Below are 16,516 nucleotides of genomic sequence, written 5' to 3' on the forward strand. Positions count from 1 at the left end.
ATAAATAAATAAATAAAGCTACTAGGCCTGACATAATTGATTTTAGCAAGGTTGTACAGTGCAAGATCAATATAAAGAAACCAATTTTACTTCTCTATAAAAGCAACAAAGCATTGGAAACTAAAAATACAGCAGTTACAGAAGCAACAAATATGAACTACTTAAGGATAAATCTGATAAAGAGAGACAACACATGTACACAAAAGCTATTAAACATTTCTGAGCGATATTAAAGGAAGCCTAAATAAATGGAAACAGACCATATTCATGGGCTGGAAGATTCAATACCATTTAAGATGCCTGTTCCCCTCACACTGACTGACGTGCGCTCCCAATCCAAACAGTAAAGTGACAAGACATGAAAATGCAAAGGACTTCGAGCGAGACTTTGAAAATGGGAACAAGGGGCTGGGGAGGTGGCTCTTAGAGGACCCAGGTTCAAGTCCCAGCACCCACAGGGCAACTCTAGTTACAAGGGATCCAACTCCCTCTTCTGGCTTCTCAGGCACCAAGTATGCATGTGGTACACATACATACATGCATGCAAAATACCCACAAATATTAAAATCACAAAAATACTAAAGGAAAAATGGGAACAGGGTTAGAATGCCTACCCTGGAAGATTTCAAGACTTATTATAAAGCCATGTGGTCAGGAGAGAATAGCACAGAACACATGAGTACATCAATGGCAGACAGCAGGGAATACAGAAACAGATATTTTTTTCCAGTGACTATGGGTGTTTTGTCTGCATGTATGTCTGTGCACCACATTTGTGACTGGTGCCCTGGGTGCCCCTGAACTTCTCAGCACGATGGACTGGGAGCTAAAACTGGGAGCTGAAGCAAACCCTCCTCCCCTAAGTTACTTTTGGTTAAGGTATTTTATCACGGAGACAAATTAAACTATTACAGGTAGGTAAACCAAGCATGGTGGCATATACCTATAACCCCGGCATCCAGAAGGCAGAGGAGGAGGATCACAAGTCCTCGGCTACATGGTAAAACCTCGTTTAAAAAAAACACCTATAACCTCAACGCATGCAAGAGGATTAGGAGTCCTGGGTCATCCTCAGGACTTGTGAGACCTTATCTAAGAAGAAAAGCAGACAGACACGGTGGTCATCCTCAGGACTTGTGAGACCTTATCTAAGAAGAAAAGCAGACAGACACGGTGGTCATCCTCAGGACTTGTGAGACCTTATCTAAGAAGAAAAGCAGACAGACACGGTGGTCATCCTCAGGACTTGTGAGACCTTATCTAAGAAGAAAAGCAGACAGACACAGTGGTCATCCTCAGGACTTGTGAGACCTTATCTAAGAAGAAAAGCAGACAGACACGGTGGTCATCCTCAGGACTTGTGAGACCTTATCTAAGAAGAAAAGCAGACAGACACGGTGGTCATCCTCAGGACTTGTGAGACCTTATCTAAGAAGAAAAGCAGACAGACACGGTGGTGCACACCTGCACTCCGGGAACTCAGAGGATGGAACCAGAAGGTTCACAAGTTTAAAGCTATCCTAGTCTACATAACAAGACTGTCTCAAAGGAAAAAAAATTATATTGACATAGAGCAACAGTGCACATAACGTAACAGTTATGATTAAAACAATAAAACGTAAGAGGAGTGTATGTGCTAAAAGTTCTAGGAGGAATTTAAAAATTGACAGTAATTAGGCTTGGGAAAGAGAATGGGATAAAACATGACAGGTACAAATAACTTTCAATAACTTATGCTTTTTAGAAAATGAAAAACAGCCGGGCGATGGTGGCGCACGCCTTTAATCCCAGCACTCGGGAGGCAGAGGCAGGCAGATCTCTGTGAGTTCGAGACCAGCCTGGTCTACAGAGCTAGTTCCAGGACAGGCTCCAAAGCCACAGAGAAACCCTGTCTCAAAAAACCAAAAAAAAAAAAAAAAAAAAAAACAGTCCATGGTCCCCCGTAGGACAGGGGAGTGCTAGCCACACTAGCAGGTACAGGAAGGCAGCTGGCCCTAACCAGACAGCTCCCCACCCTCCATCAGGAAGGGCACTGGGACCAAACAAAGCACTAGATCCAAACACAAGCTTGAGTTCTCAGCACTGGGAATACAGTCGGAAGCGCTAACAGATTTCCTAGAAGAAAGATACGAACCTGGAGATAGTCCAAGGAGAGTCTGCTAAAAGAGCAACAGAACAGGAGCCTGTCGAGTGAGCGGAGCCGAGAATAAGGAGGGTTAGATAGAGAGATGTGCGTAAGGAGAGTAAGGTGGGGAGATGGCTCAGCAGTTACGAGCGCTTGCTGCTCCTGAGGAAGACCAGAGTTTAATTCCCAGCATCCACATGGTGGCTAGCAACCATTTCTAACTACAGTTCCAAGGCATCTGAAGTCCTGCTTCTGCAGGCACCAAGCACATACATGGTGCACACACATATATGCAGATATAACAGTTACACACTTAACGACAAGCATGGCAGTACACATCTGATCCACACACACATGTATATATACACATGTATATACACAGAGACACATACACACACACACACACACACCACTGAATCCCAGAGTCGGGTCCCTCTGTCTCTGACAGGCCAAGTTAGTGAGCTACTTACTGTAAAGACTTACCATGGTTTCCAGCCCTTGGGCAATGGCGCTTCAATACCCTCCCTCGCCAGCCACATCAGTTCTGGTTCCTTGATGGGGTCAATACCAATCACTCTGGCAAAGTCAAGGATTTCTGCAAAAAGAGGAGGGTGAAGGAGGAAGGTGGGAGGGTAAGAGAGAGGAGGTAGGGGAGGTGTATAAGAAGCAAAAATTGAGTCAATTCTTTTCTGGATTTTCCTTTACTCGTCAAGTTCCCGTAAATGATAAAATATGGTTTCTCTAAATATAAATAATAAATATACAGCCCTAAATCTGGATGTGGCGGTACACACCCATAATCCTAGCACTTGGGGAGAGGCAGGAGGATCAAGAGTTCAAAGTCATCTTGGCTCCACAGTGAGTTCAAGGCCAGCCAGGCTACTTGAGACCATCTTAATCATTAAAAAGCTTTAATAAACAAACAGGCATAAGAACGGTTTCCTTACATCACAATTTATAAACGGCATCTAAATCAAGTCATGCTACCTCCAAACTCCCACAAATATAATCTGAAGTCACAGTTCACAAAAGGAGAGAGTAATGAAACCAAGACTCCACAGCGGGGAGGCCTCAGGAAGGACCCAGGCCACAACCGGAACCTCACAGTGGGGAGGCCTCAGGAAGAACCCAGGCCACAGCCGGAACCATCCAGAATGAGGGCAACCTTACTAAAAGATAAACTCTCAGAAGATTTACAAGAGCTGGGCTCTAATGCACTTGGCCCTCAAGCCCCAAGTGAGTATCAACTACATATGACTGAGCTCTTGAAGGACCTTGTAAACACACAGAACATGAAATAGATAGTGTGTGTTGTGACGATGGCTTGTACCGTGTGACACGGTAGCAGAGAGAAGGCAGGGCCTGGTTCTCTGAGGGACAGGAAGGTGCTCAGCTGAGAAAGTAGATGATACTCAGGTGGCCTCTTCCCCCTCCAGTGGACCCCTCTTCTGAAAGGCGATAGCCTCTCACTCAATTGCACCATATATTCTGGACTCCACTCTGCTCTACTCCCTGAATCAGTTAGGAGAGCCCTTTGCCAGCGATCTGGAGGGTAGAAGAGACTATGTACTATGATACTAAGAGCAATCTCATCTTTGGGGAAAAGGGTAGGTGAGGCGTCCATTGGAACATGTCACCAGTGGCCACCGGAATAATAAACACCAGGCTTGAGTCTAGTCCAGGCCAGACAGATGGCACCAATACAAGGCATCTCCGTGGAGAAACTGAGGGTGACATACCTGGGGACTAGGAGATAACATTTTTTCCAAAGGGCCAGCTGACACTTAACTGGCCAGAGAATGACTTATTACATAACTTTGCCTTTTGTAGTTCTGCACAACAGAGCCAGCACAATAGACCTAAGGAAAGATATAACTTAGCCCATCTGGGGACTGCCAGAAACCAACATAATGGCCCAACTCAACTGGCAAGGTGGGAGAGCCATGTCACAAAAATCTGTGAAACCTCACCAAGGATACTGACTATGTGGAAGGGCATTGAATCCAGCCTGGAAACAACCAATTTCTCCCTGTAAGATCACCCCTAGGTGGGACACAGACCAGACAATGCAGAAACAAGAACAGAGAGCTGCGCAGGAAGCACGGAGGCAGAGAGGTAGTATGGCTCAGGCTGGGGTACCAGACACTAGACTTTGGCAAAAAAAAGTTTTTATAAAAAAGAAAAAGCCCTAGAAAAACCTTTATGAAAATCAGGCAAGGTAGCACATGCCTGTGCCCCTGATGCTCCAGAGGAGGAGGCAGCAGGATCATTGCCAGTCTAAGGCCAACCTGACCTACATAGCAAGATCCCATGTAAAAAAATAAGAAAAATAAATCCCAGCATTCAGGACACAGAAACAGGAGGATCTCTGCAAGTTCTAGGCCAGCCTGGTCTACATAGCAAGTTCCAGGACAGCCAGGAGTATAGAATAAGATAGAAATCAAGCATCCTTTCCCCAAAGTGCTGAGGACCAGACATGCTACAGGTTTCAATCCCTTTCCAGTCTTAGAGTGTTTGCATGGACTTTAGAGGTCACACCCTCATCAGAAATGTCTCATCCAAAAGGCAGATTCTGGAGCATTTTGAGATTTGAAAGAGGTGAGGGATATACAACTTGAATTTCAAGAACAATGAAGCAATGTGTGATGGTCCACATCTGCAATCCCAGCACTTAGGAGAGGGAGGCACAGCATTAGCAGTTCACACAGTGAAAGTGAGGCCAGCCAGGCAAGGGAGGGAGGGACGTAGGGAAGGACATAGGGAGAGAGGGAGAGAGGGAGGGAGGGAGGGAGAGAGGGAGGGAGGGAGAGAGGGAGGGAGGGAGGGAGGGACGTAGGGAAGGACGTAGGGAGGGAGGGATGCATTTACTCATATATACACAGTTTAAGCAAGAGATTGAGACTCTGCCTCAAAAAAAAAAGGAAAGAAAAAAGGAAAGAGCTGAGCAGTGGTGGCGCACGCCTTTAATCCCAGAACTCGGGAGGCAGAGGCAGGCAGATCTCTGTGAGTTCGAGGCCAGCCTGGTCTACAGAGCTAGTTCCAGGACAGGCTCCAAAGCTACCAAGAAATCCTGTCTCAAAAAAAAAAAAGAGTAAAATAAAATAAAAAATGAAGACAGGGCCTGGAGAGATGGCTCAGAGGTTAAGGGCATTAGCTGTTCTTCTAGAGGTCCTGAGTTCAATTCTTAGCAACAACATGGTGACTCACAACCATCCATAATGAAACCTGGTGCCCTCTTTTGGCCTACAGGCATACATGCAGACAGAATACTGTATACATAATAAATAAATAAATCTTTAAAAAAAAAAAACCATGAAGTCAGCCAGCAAGATGGCTCATCAGGTAAAGACATCTGCAGTCAAGCCTGATGACCAGAGTTCAGTCCTAGAGCCTAACACGGTAGAAGGGAAGAACTGACTCCTTCAAGTTGCCCTCTGACTTCACAACGCATGCTATACGTAGCATACATGCATATGACAAATAAATGCAAAGACAAAGCAAATTTAAGTCATTCAAGAATAACACAAAAAAAAGATGTGTGGACAGGAATATGACATTTACACTTTACAAAGATGACAGTCCCCCCCTAAACCAATCCAATATTCATCTCCACGTCCAGGTATCAATGCTCCCCCCACACTGCCCTACCCAGAACTGATAGATAATCCTAGTCATGGGGCAACAAAACAACAGCCTGGCTAAGAAAACTGGAAACATTGCAGCAAGGGTGCTTTAGCCCCACTCGGTATTACAATCCGACAGAGCCTCGGAGTGGCACCGACATGTGGCTAGAGACAGACCCAAATGCACACAGCAGCAGCAAGCCAGAAGGGAGATGAGCCATCCCATTAGTGGCGTAGGAACATGAGAGAAATCAGTTCTCCTTTTGGTGGAGAAGGCTTTTCTAACCATGACACAAACAGAACTCAGAGGCTATTCACCATCAGACTGATAGACAACATAAAATTACAAAATCTGAGCTGGAAAGACGGCTCAGCGGTTAAGAGCACTGGCTGCTCTTCCAGAGGACCAGGGTTCAATTCACTGCACCCACACGGAGAATTACAACTGTCCGTGACTCCAGTTTGAGGGGTCGGTGGGCACCAGACACACACATGGTACAGAGACATATACTCAGAGAAAACACACAAAAATAAACAAACAATCCACAAAGAATTATTTTTTAATTCCAAGTCTGGGGTTTTGCATCTGGGTTCGATCACTAGTACCAGAACATGAACAACAAAAGCACAGCTGGACGGTGACTCATATCGGTAATCCCAGCACTTGGGAGTCTGAAGCAGGACTGTTATAAATTGGATCTCAAAAAAATATTGGCGCAAAGGGGAGGCGGTGGCGGGGAGGAGGCAGAAATCTTTAATAAATAAATTAATTAATTAAAAAAAAATACTGGCGCAAGATAATTCAGCAGGTAAAGGTGCTGGCCACCGATCCTGAAGACCTGAGTCTAACTCCCGAAATCCACATGGTGGGTGAAGAGAAGCTGCCCTCTGACCTCCACAGGTTTACCACGATGTGCACACCATGCCACCCTCCAGCAAGTAAATGCTTAAAAAACTAATTAACAAATAGAAATGAAGAATATATTCAGTATTAGAACGTCTACGTGGTAATCAGCAAACACACTAGGCTAGAAGCACATCACAAGGTAAGTGGGATCCTAGACTCACAGGGGGCACGTATTCTTAGCCTTCTCTACCAGATCCACCAACTACCTGAGCCAGAGGCATAACTTTTGTCTATGTCCACAACTCTTCCTAATGTCAGAGCAAAGTTCAATCCCGAACAGCAAAGCACTTCAGGGTGGAAAGGCCCGGCTCTGCCACTCAGCACAGTGTGGAGCTACAGGAACCTCCCTGAACCTCTCTCACAGGCGGGGACAAGGACAGGACCTGACTCATGGGCTACTGTGGGGTTGCTTTTTGGGTTTTGTTGTGATTGCTTGAGAGAGGGTTTCACTATGTAGCCTTATCTGGCCTGGAACCCACTTCGTGGACCAGCCTGGTCTAGAATTCAGAGATCCTCATTCAGAGATCCTCCCTCTGCCTCCCAAGCACTGGGATTAAAGGTAAAGGCATACACCACTATACTCGGCTTGCAGTGCAGTTTGAAAGGGAAATTAATACGAAGTTTTTAAAACAAAGACTAGAACAAAGAAACATAAATTAATAATGCTACTTTGTTTTTCTTTTTGCTATTTTTTTTATAGAGGACCTTAAACTCACCACCTAGTGACATGGCAGCGAACTGTAGATCCTTCCTTACTGTCCTGCGCGCGCGCGTGCGCGCACGCGCACACACACACACACACACACACACATACACACACACACACACACACACACACACACACACGCTCTTCCTGAGAGCTGTACCTTCATATCCGGATTTAAGAGATGCCAAAACTGAACCCAGGGCTTCATACATGCTAGGCAAGCACTCCACCAACTGAGCCACAACCTTGTTGCTTTTGTTGTTGTGTTTGAGACTATGTTGCTCAAGTTGGCCTCACTCTCATTCCGTAGTCCTGGCCTTTAACTTGTAGCAATCCTCCTGCCTTAGCCCCTTAAATGCTGAGATTGCAGGGAATGTCAACATGCCAGCCTTAGCTCGTTCTAAAGAAATTATTAACATGTCATATTTCACAATATCCCCTACACTATCTCATTAAAACCAGTATGTTCTCCAAGGTCAACAAACATTTTCTATAAAGGGCCAGATAGTAAATACTGTAAACTTTGGAGGTTATAAATCTGTCACAATTATTTGACATGGCTATCATAGCATGAAGACAAGACAATCACAGAGGACATAGAAATAAGCATGGCTGTCTGCCAATAATTTGGTTTTTCGAGACAGGGTTTCTCTGCAGCTTTAGGGCCTGACTAGCTCTTGTACAAAACAAGCAAATTTTCCAACTTGGGCCCAAAGACTATAGTTTGTCATCCTCTGATTTAACCCAAATATACTGAGCAGCCCTGAGCATGACCTAACACCGTATTTGAAGAACAAAAGCAAACCAGGGGGTTAGGCTTAGTGGTTAAGAGCACTGGCTGTGCCTGGAGATGGTGGCGCACGCCTTTAATCCCAGCACTCGGGAGGCAGAGGCAGGCGGATCTCTGTGAGTTCGAGACGAGCCTGGTCTACAGAGCTAGTTTCTGGACAGGCTCCAAAGCCACAGAGAAACCCTGTCTCGAAAAACCAAAAAAAAAAAAAAAAAAAAAAAAAAAGCACTGGCTGCTCTTGCAGAGGACCCAGATTCAGTTCCCAGCACCTATGTGGTGGCTAATAACCATCTGTAACTCCAGTTCCTGGGAATCTGATGCCCTCTTCTGGCCTCTGCCGGCATTGCACACATGCAGCAAACATGCATGGCAGGCGAAACACCCATACACCTAAGTTAATTTTTTAAAAATTGTTTAAGTAAAATCAAATATAATGTCTGCCCTCAGAGGACGATCACAACCCACCAAAGCTTCTTACCTTGCTCACTAGGGACATAGGTCTCATCAGAATCTTCCTCCAGAATCAACTGGTCACCTAAGACGAAGGGTCGTCTAGCCATGATTCAGCCTGGCGAAGCTATCTAGATCCCAGCCACCCTATCCAAAGAGAAAATCAGTGAGCTGGCCTGGAAAGGAAAGATTGAGTTAGGTCACAGCATCTAGGCCACAGCAGACCCTGAAAACCAGCATGGCTAAGGAGCCTGCCTGCAGCTCAGAGTTCCACAAACTCTGGGCCTAGGTCACCTCCCTGACTTGGTCCCGCCCAAGGTTAGTAGAGGACACACAATGCACCACGAGTGAGCGATCTTCAAGACTAGCTCTCTAACGTGTTTATCTTGAGGACTGGAGAGATAGTTCAGTGGTTAAAAGCACTGGCTACTCTTCCAGAAGACCTAGGTTCAATTCCCCAGCACCCACGTGGTGGCTCACAGCCTTCTGTAGCTCCAGTGCCAGGGAATCTGACACCATCTTCTGGTCTCTGCCTGCATCAGGGACACACAGAACACACGTACATAAATGCAGGCCAACACTATTCATATACATAACACAAAAATAAACCTTTGAGGGGCTGGAGAGATGGCTCAGAGGTTAAGAGCATTGCCTGCGCTTCCAAAGGTCCTGAGTTCAATTCCCAGCAACCACATGGTGGCTCACAACCATCTGTAATGGGGTCTGGTGTCCACTTCTGGCCTGAAGGCATACAGACAAAATATTGTATACATAATAAATAAATAAATATTTAAAAAAAAAATAAACCTTTGAGGAGTTTAACTTTGTATCCCTCCCAAGAATACCCCAAACTGTTGTATATGTCAGAAAACCCCAGTGACACCGAAAACACACACCCGTCAGTGATGCCTCTGTGCATGCTATCCAGGGCCAGAAGTCAATGTGACGTCAGCACCTGCTCTGAAAGCATTAAGATGAGGACAGTTCCCACTGAAGGAGGAGGAAAGCACCCCAGACAATGCTTGCAGGCTCTCAAGCATGGAACCATAGCATGCATGGCAGGGGCTGGACATGGAAAGTCTCATGCCCTGTATGAAAGGAATATCACTGAGAACTTTGGGGGGAAAAAAATGACATGAGGGGCCTTTTATTTAAGACTGGCACGGCTGAATTGGAGAAATAAGAAACTGGTGTCAAGAAGGGCATTTGAGGAGGCTTCTGTCCCAGTGAAAGTTAACAAGGGCTTAAACTAGGGAGCAAGAAGCAGAGTAGAAAACAGACAAAGACATGGCTATTAGGCTTAATGGGAGCACGGAGGAGGAAGGGAAGAGACGAGCCCTGATGGGTTGGGCTGTGTCCTTCCAAAACACTATGATCTGACTTTATAAGAAGTAGTGTCAGGGCTGGAGAGATGGCTCAGAGGTTAAAAGCACTGCCTGCTCTTCCAAAGGTCCTGAGTTTAATTCCCAGCAACCACATGATGGCTCACAAGCATCTGTAATGAGATCAGGTGGCCTCTTCTGGACTGAAGGCAGACATGCAGACAGACCACTGCATACTTAATAAATAAATAATCTTGCCAGGCGGTGGTGCTGCACACCTTTAATCCCAGCACTCAGGAGGCAGAGGCAGGTGGATCTCTGTGAGTTCCAGACCAGCCTGGTCTGTAAGAGCCAGTTCCAAGACAGGCTCCAAAGCTACAGAAAAACCCTGTCTCAAAAAACCAAAAATAAATAAATTAAATTTAAAAAAATCTTTTAAAAAAAAGGTAGTATTATTAAGACATAATCAACATTAAAATGAGGGCACAAGGATGGGGCCCTGACCTGACAGGATTACTGTTCTAAGCAAAGAAGGAGAAATCAGAGTTCTCACTCCATCACATGAAGACAAAGCAAGATGGTAGCCGTGTGCAAGGCAGGGGTTAGGGAGGATCTTGATCTGTGACTTCCAGCTGTTGTTTGGTTTGGTTTCGTAATTTTTTTAAGATTTATTTATTTATTATGTATCCAGTGTTCCACCTGCATGTATATCTGCAGAAGAGGGCACCACATCTCATTACAGATGGTTGTGCGCCATCATGTGGTTGCTGGGAATTGAACTCAGGACCTTTGGAAGAGCAGTTGGTGCTCTTAACCTCTGAGCATCTCTCCAGCCTGGATCCCTATTGTTTAAGCCTCCATTTATCAGTTCAAGCTGACTATGACAGGCGCTTACTTTGAAGCCAAGGTTTCCAGGCCAGAGATGCAGCGGCACCAAGTTCTTGACTGACAACTAGAGTTGTTCTCTACGTATACCGTATGTTACTTAGTTTGCATGTTGACAGTGCTGGAGATCCTCATACAAGGCTGGGACTGGTCCTTTCCTCCTGGCCCTGGTCTCACCTCTAGCTCTGGACCCCACAGTTCTATCAACCTTCCCCACAGCAGCTCACACACTGAAAACTAACAAAGCAGAAACAAACAGGCTGTCACAGCCCTCCCCACCTGAGTCAGCCATCCAGGGTGTGACCAGCACAGCAGGGCCTGGCCTCTCCTGCCCACTCCTTCAGAAACCTGACTATTGCACCTGGGACAACGAGCATACAAAGTCCTCCTGTGACAGCAAAGACGCTCCTCTTTCCCCTCTGCCCACTAGAAAGGTCAAAGTGGCCAGGCCTGGAGCGGAATGATCAGGAATGGCGGAACCTGGCAACTCTGCACCTATCCCAGATCCTTAGAGATGTTCCTCTGATAAGCAACAGACAATCCATCAAGACCTATGACTGTGGCCTTCTGTGATCACGACACTGATCTCTTCTTCAGTCCACCAGATCCCCAAGAGAACCAGACTCTGCCCTTCTCGTTCCCACCATGCCCCCTCTAAGCAATGAAAAAAAATGGGGGGAGGGGATTTCCCTGCAAGCTGAGAGAAAATGCTCCCCACCTCAGAAGTCAGACCACCCTCCAGACACTACACCCATGCCACTGCTCTGAATCAGAAACGGGAAGGGTCTGACTGCCACTCACACTGAAAAGGACAGAGATGGACAGAAAGCAGGGCACAAATGGGGCCACCTGAGTCCGTTAATCCTCTTAATTGGAAAGAGGGGAAGAGAAAAGGAAGGGGCCACAGACAGAGGACAATGACCCAAACACCAGGTGAAGAAGCGCTTCTCAGACACAGCCTCGCGAGCACTGTACTGACCCTGTCACACAAGCTCAGAGATTCTGCGTCTGAGAAGTGTGACTTATCCCTACCTCCCATCTGCAGAGATCAACAACCTGGAATAACTGACGTCCACAGAGGGAAGAGCAAACAAGCTTCAAATGCAGTTTAGGTTTTGTCAACTGGACACAAACTAGAGTCCTCGGGGAAGAAGGCCCCTCGGCTGAGGAGCTGCTTCCATCAGACTGGCCTGTGGGCATGTCTGCAGGGCATTGTCTTGATTGATGATGGATGTGGGAAGGCTCAGGCCACTGTGTTCTGTACCAGCCCTGGTCACAGGGTCCTGGGTTGGATAAGAAAAGTAGCTGAAGCCAGGTGTAGTGGCACATACCTCTACTATAGGCACCAGGGAGGCATAGGCAGGTGGAGCCTGGTCTGCGTGGGGTGTTTCAGAACAGCCAGGGCTACATAGAGACACCCTAAAAAAAAAATGTAAAAAAGAAAGAACGAGAGAAAGAAAGGAAACAGCAGTAGCTGAGCTGAGCAAGCCATGAAGAGTGAGCCAGGAAAGCAAGCGTTGCTCCTCCATGGTCCCTGCCTCTGTTCCTGCTTGAGTTCCTCCCCTGATGTCCCTTCATGATGCACTGTATGCTGTAAGGCAAGAGAAACCCTTTTCCCCCCAAGAGGCTTTGTTGTTGGTGTTTTTCACAACAGAAAGCAAGCCGGGGACAACTGACTATAAACAGAATTATCTATATTTAATTACCTACAGGCCAGGAGGAAACTGAAAAATCTGAATCCATGGATTTTCCAAATTTCAGACAAGTCTGCCAGGAATCTGTTTGGGCTGTACTATACCTTTCCCGGCGTCAGAGAAATGTGGCAAGGAGAGGCCAAAGCAGGAGGGCACAGAGAAGTGAGGCAGGGAAGGTGTGCACAAAGAACGCACACCTCCCTGAGAGCTCACGGAGGTCACTTTTGAGATGGAAAACCTTCTGTGGAGCACTTATCAAGTTTCCCTCTAGGCACTGGACTTGCGTGGCAGTAAACAGATTCTGCCATCACTCCTCCCCAGCAACTGCTGCTAAGTCAGACAGTCCCAGATAAGAGTTCCAAAACTGGGGCTGGAGAGATGGCTCAGCGGTTAAGAACACTGACTATTCTTCCAGAGGTCCTGAGTTCAATTCCCAGCAACCACATGGTGGCTCACAACCATCTACAATGAGATCTGGTGCCCTCTTCTGGGGTGCAGGTATGCACACAGGTAGAACACTGTATACATAATTAATAAATAAATCTTAAAAAAAAAAAAAGAGTTCCAAAACTGAACTAGGCAGGCCCACCATCTCAGCACAAGGGAGGTGCGAGCAGAATCCCAAGTTCACCTCAGCCAGGGGAGCTCAAGGACAGCCAAGGCTATTTTAAGGCCCTCTCTCAAAAGAAAAAGAGAAAGAAAGAAGCCAGGCAGGTGGTAGTGGCACACACCTTGAATCCTAGCACTTGGGAGGCAGAGGCAGGAGGATCTCTGGGAGTTAGAGGCCAGCCTGGTCTACAAGAGCTAGTTTCCAGGACAGGGTCCAAAGCTACAGAGAAACCCTGTCTCAAAAAACAAAACAAAACCAAAGAAAAAGAAAGAAAAGAGAGAGAAAGAGAGAGAGAGAGAGAGAGAGAAGATGGGGGAGGAGGCCAGCAAGTACCACTTGATACTTGCCACCAAGCCTAGCCTAACAACCTGTTTGATCCCCAAGAAGCACTTGGTGGAAGGAAACACTTCAAGTTGTACACACACACACACACACACACACACACACAAAGAAAACATAAAAGAGTATTATTTCATATGAATTAAGATATGAGCCTGAGCCCGAGCCTGATTAATGGTGCCGACACCGAGACCTGGAGGAAGAACGGGTATTTACTGACAGAAGGAAACAAGTTCTAACATAGTAGCAGCAGCACACATACAAGCTCTGTGTCCGAGCACGAAAGTAACAGAGATGTTGCTGGGGAGGAGGGAAAGGGCAAAGCCATACCGAAGATCTGGCCTCTGTCAAAGAGAACTGCACGTTTCCAGAACAGACTGAAAAAGGAGGCCAGAAGAGAAGGGATAAAATCAGAGGGGCTGGGGCTGCCAAGATGGCTCAGCAGTTAAGGGCACTTGGTGCCCTTCCAAAGGACCTAATACCAGTTCTCAGCTCACAACCACCTGTAACTCCAGTGCCAGGGATCCACCTGTCTCTATATCTCTAGCACTGAGGTTACAGCATGAACCACCATGCCTGGCTTTCACAAGACATGCTTACAGAGAAAACTCTACCATCTGAGCTTACCAGCCCCCAAAGCAAGGGAATTTAAAGAAGGAACACCAAGAACAAGAGCAAAGTGGCTTGGTGGGAAGGGGTGGAGACTAGGGGCCACCGACGCCCAGCCTCCCCACTTTTGAAATAGACTGCTAGAATGGAAGGCAAGGAGCAGCTCCGACAGCCGGCCTTGGGAGGGCTGAAACTATATGCAGGGCTTCATAAAGGGCTGTCAGAAGAATTTCATAAAGGAGGCCGAAGTGATGAGATTTACAGTCGAGAAAGGTGTCTGATGGCTGCAAAGGAACTAATCAGAGAGGGACAAGAGCAGAGGCACAACCGAGAAATTATGAACCATCAGTGGCTACCTAAACGAAAAGAAGGGACCAATCCGGAGTACAGGAGAACGCAGATCTTGCGGTCTAGGTGAAAGGAGAGAAGAGAGAAAAAGCAAAGAGGATTTCAGCCGGTGCGTTGTGATTTTAGGCCTTCGCCATGAAGCAACCCCACAGCAGACTGCCTAAAATCCGAGACATGACAAACAGTTGCGTGCTGCCGACACTAGAATGAATTCCCAACGTAGACTGGCCTAAATAACTGGAAAAGCTCTCCACTGAGAACAAGAAACACGCGACAGAGAAGGTTGGAGACGATCCATAAGCAGATCTAAGCTCGAGAAGGAGGTATCAGGCCGGGCAGCAAGTACTTCGCTGAGCAGCCGGTAACTGAAGCTCTGGGTGCAATCAATCCCCAAAGCTGAAGTCCTATGAGAAGCAAGCAGGGGCCTGCAGAGGGCTGAGCTGGCACACGCACGGGAGCATGTCACCGAGGCCAAGAAGAGGGCAGCGGTTTCGGGAGGAGATTCCTAAATCAGTGCAAAGAAAACCTAAAACTTCGCCTCTTGCCCATCTGGCCAAAAGATGCCAAGAGCTTGATTGAGCTTGGAATAGCCCAGTTGTGGGTTACAAGAGGAGAAGCGGGGTGGGGGTGCGGGGGGGGGGGTATTTTCAGGAGAGGTTAGAAAGCCAGGCCGCGCACGCCCAAGGGCTCTCCTCTCCCACCTCAGTTCCCGCGCATCAACACCTCGCAGCGCCTCAGCTCCCTGCAAACTCCTTGCCCGCCACGCCACCAACCCAGGCTCCGAGAAGGTCTCACCTGTCCCCAACCCGGGGTTCCCTGGGCGATGGCTCTGCGCCGCCTCCCCAGCACCACCCCGGAGCCCCACTTCCAGGGACGCCGGGGTGTCCGGCTCCCCGCTTCCAGGGACGCCGGGGTGTTGCCCTGCAGCGACCAGCAACCACTTCCGGAAAGGCACCAGCCTAGCAACTGAGAGTCCCGCCTCTACAAAGAGCCAATAGGTCGCTGACTAAGAGCACTGCCATTGGATTGGTTGGATGTCCCGTCAGCTCACGGAGGTTTTGCCCGTTGCTTCATGGAAGTTTTAGTTCAAGATAGTGGATGAGCCCACCACCATCACCAAGGGGTTAAATCGACATTCAGAGATCTGAAAGTAGATAAGAGAATTTTTTCCGCGGTAGAAAGGGAGCATTCATAATACTAATAGCAATGTTAATTATCCATCATTTAAAGACCATCTTTTTATAAAGTGTGAGCAGAATTAGGTGAACAACAGTGATTACCAATAGTCACCTCACTGACTATGAATGGACTGGAGAGATGGTTTGGTGTTAAAAGAGCTGGTTACTCTTTCCTTCTAATGTGTATGGTTGTGCCGGGCCTGAGGGCCTGGTAGCACAAGCATTTAGGCAGAGCACTCGGGATACAGAGACTCTACGAGTTTGAGGGGAGGGGGGGGAGGGAGGGGGAGGGAGGGAGGGGGGGAGAGAAAGAGAGAGAGAGAGAGAGAGAGAGAGAGAGAGAGAGAGAGAGAGAGAGAGAGAGAGAGAGAGAGAGAGAGAGAGAGAGAGAGAGAGAATATAAGTGATTGGTCTACATGTGTCTGGTGGTGCAGGAGGCCTGGTGCCCGCTGAGGCCAGAAGAGGGCCTTGTAGCCTCTGGAACTGGAGTTATAAGCCATTGTGCGCCACCTTGTGGGTGCTAGGAACCAAATCTTGGTCCACTTCTCCATCCCTACTGCTAACTTTCAAAACTTGTCCCTTGCCACTAGAGGCTAATCCTACAAGGAGGAACTTGAGGATGTTGTTACCATGAATCCAGACAGCAGGAGGTGTTTCCCATGTTTAATTTCAAATCTTTCTGCTGCCCTCCGACCTTTATTCTCACCACAGATGAAAAACATCCCCGTCCTCCTCATCACCATCTTTAAAAATGTCCCCAAGGGGGAACTGGAGAGTGGTTAAGAGCATTGCCTGCTCTTCCAAAGGTCCTGAGTTCAATTCCCAGCAACCACATGGTGGCTCACAACCATCTGTAATGAGGTCTGGCGCCCTCTTCTGGCCTGTAGGCATACAGACAGAACATTGTATACTAAATAAATAAATGAATGA

The 16,516-nt window shown here is 47.3% G+C and overlaps 1 protein-coding gene across 5 annotated transcripts in view; it reads right to left on the reverse strand.

Annotated features, from left to right (window-relative positions):
• The window catches only part of Cep164 (centrosomal protein 164), a 66,377-nt gene extending 51,038 nt beyond the window's left edge, over nucleotides 1-15,339 (reverse strand). For 4 of the 5 annotated variants that reach the window (XM_041638688.1, XM_041638686.1, XM_041638687.1 and 1 more), the window contains exons 1-3: nucleotides 15,204-15,339; nucleotides 8,630-8,748; nucleotides 2,609-2,720 (exon numbers count right to left, since the gene is read on the reverse strand). In XM_041638688.1, the coding sequence (XP_041494622.1) occupies nucleotides 2,609-2,720; nucleotides 8,630-8,711 (194 nt within the window). In that variant the 5' untranslated portion in view covers nucleotides 8,712-8,748; nucleotides 15,204-15,339. Of the gene's footprint in view, nucleotides 1-2,608; nucleotides 2,721-8,629; nucleotides 8,778-15,203 lie in introns of all 5 variants that reach the window. The other variant, XM_041638685.1, reaches the window with a different exon arrangement.
• Nucleotides 15,340-16,516: the final 1,177 nt, after the last annotated feature.

The sequence above is a fragment of the Microtus oregoni genome, unplaced genomic scaffold, assembly GCF_018167655.1.
Source record: "Microtus oregoni isolate MIOR12 unplaced genomic scaffold, Mior012 000055F_ref0000237, whole genome shotgun sequence".
NCBI lineage: Eukaryota > Metazoa > Chordata > Mammalia > Rodentia > Cricetidae > Microtus > Microtus oregoni.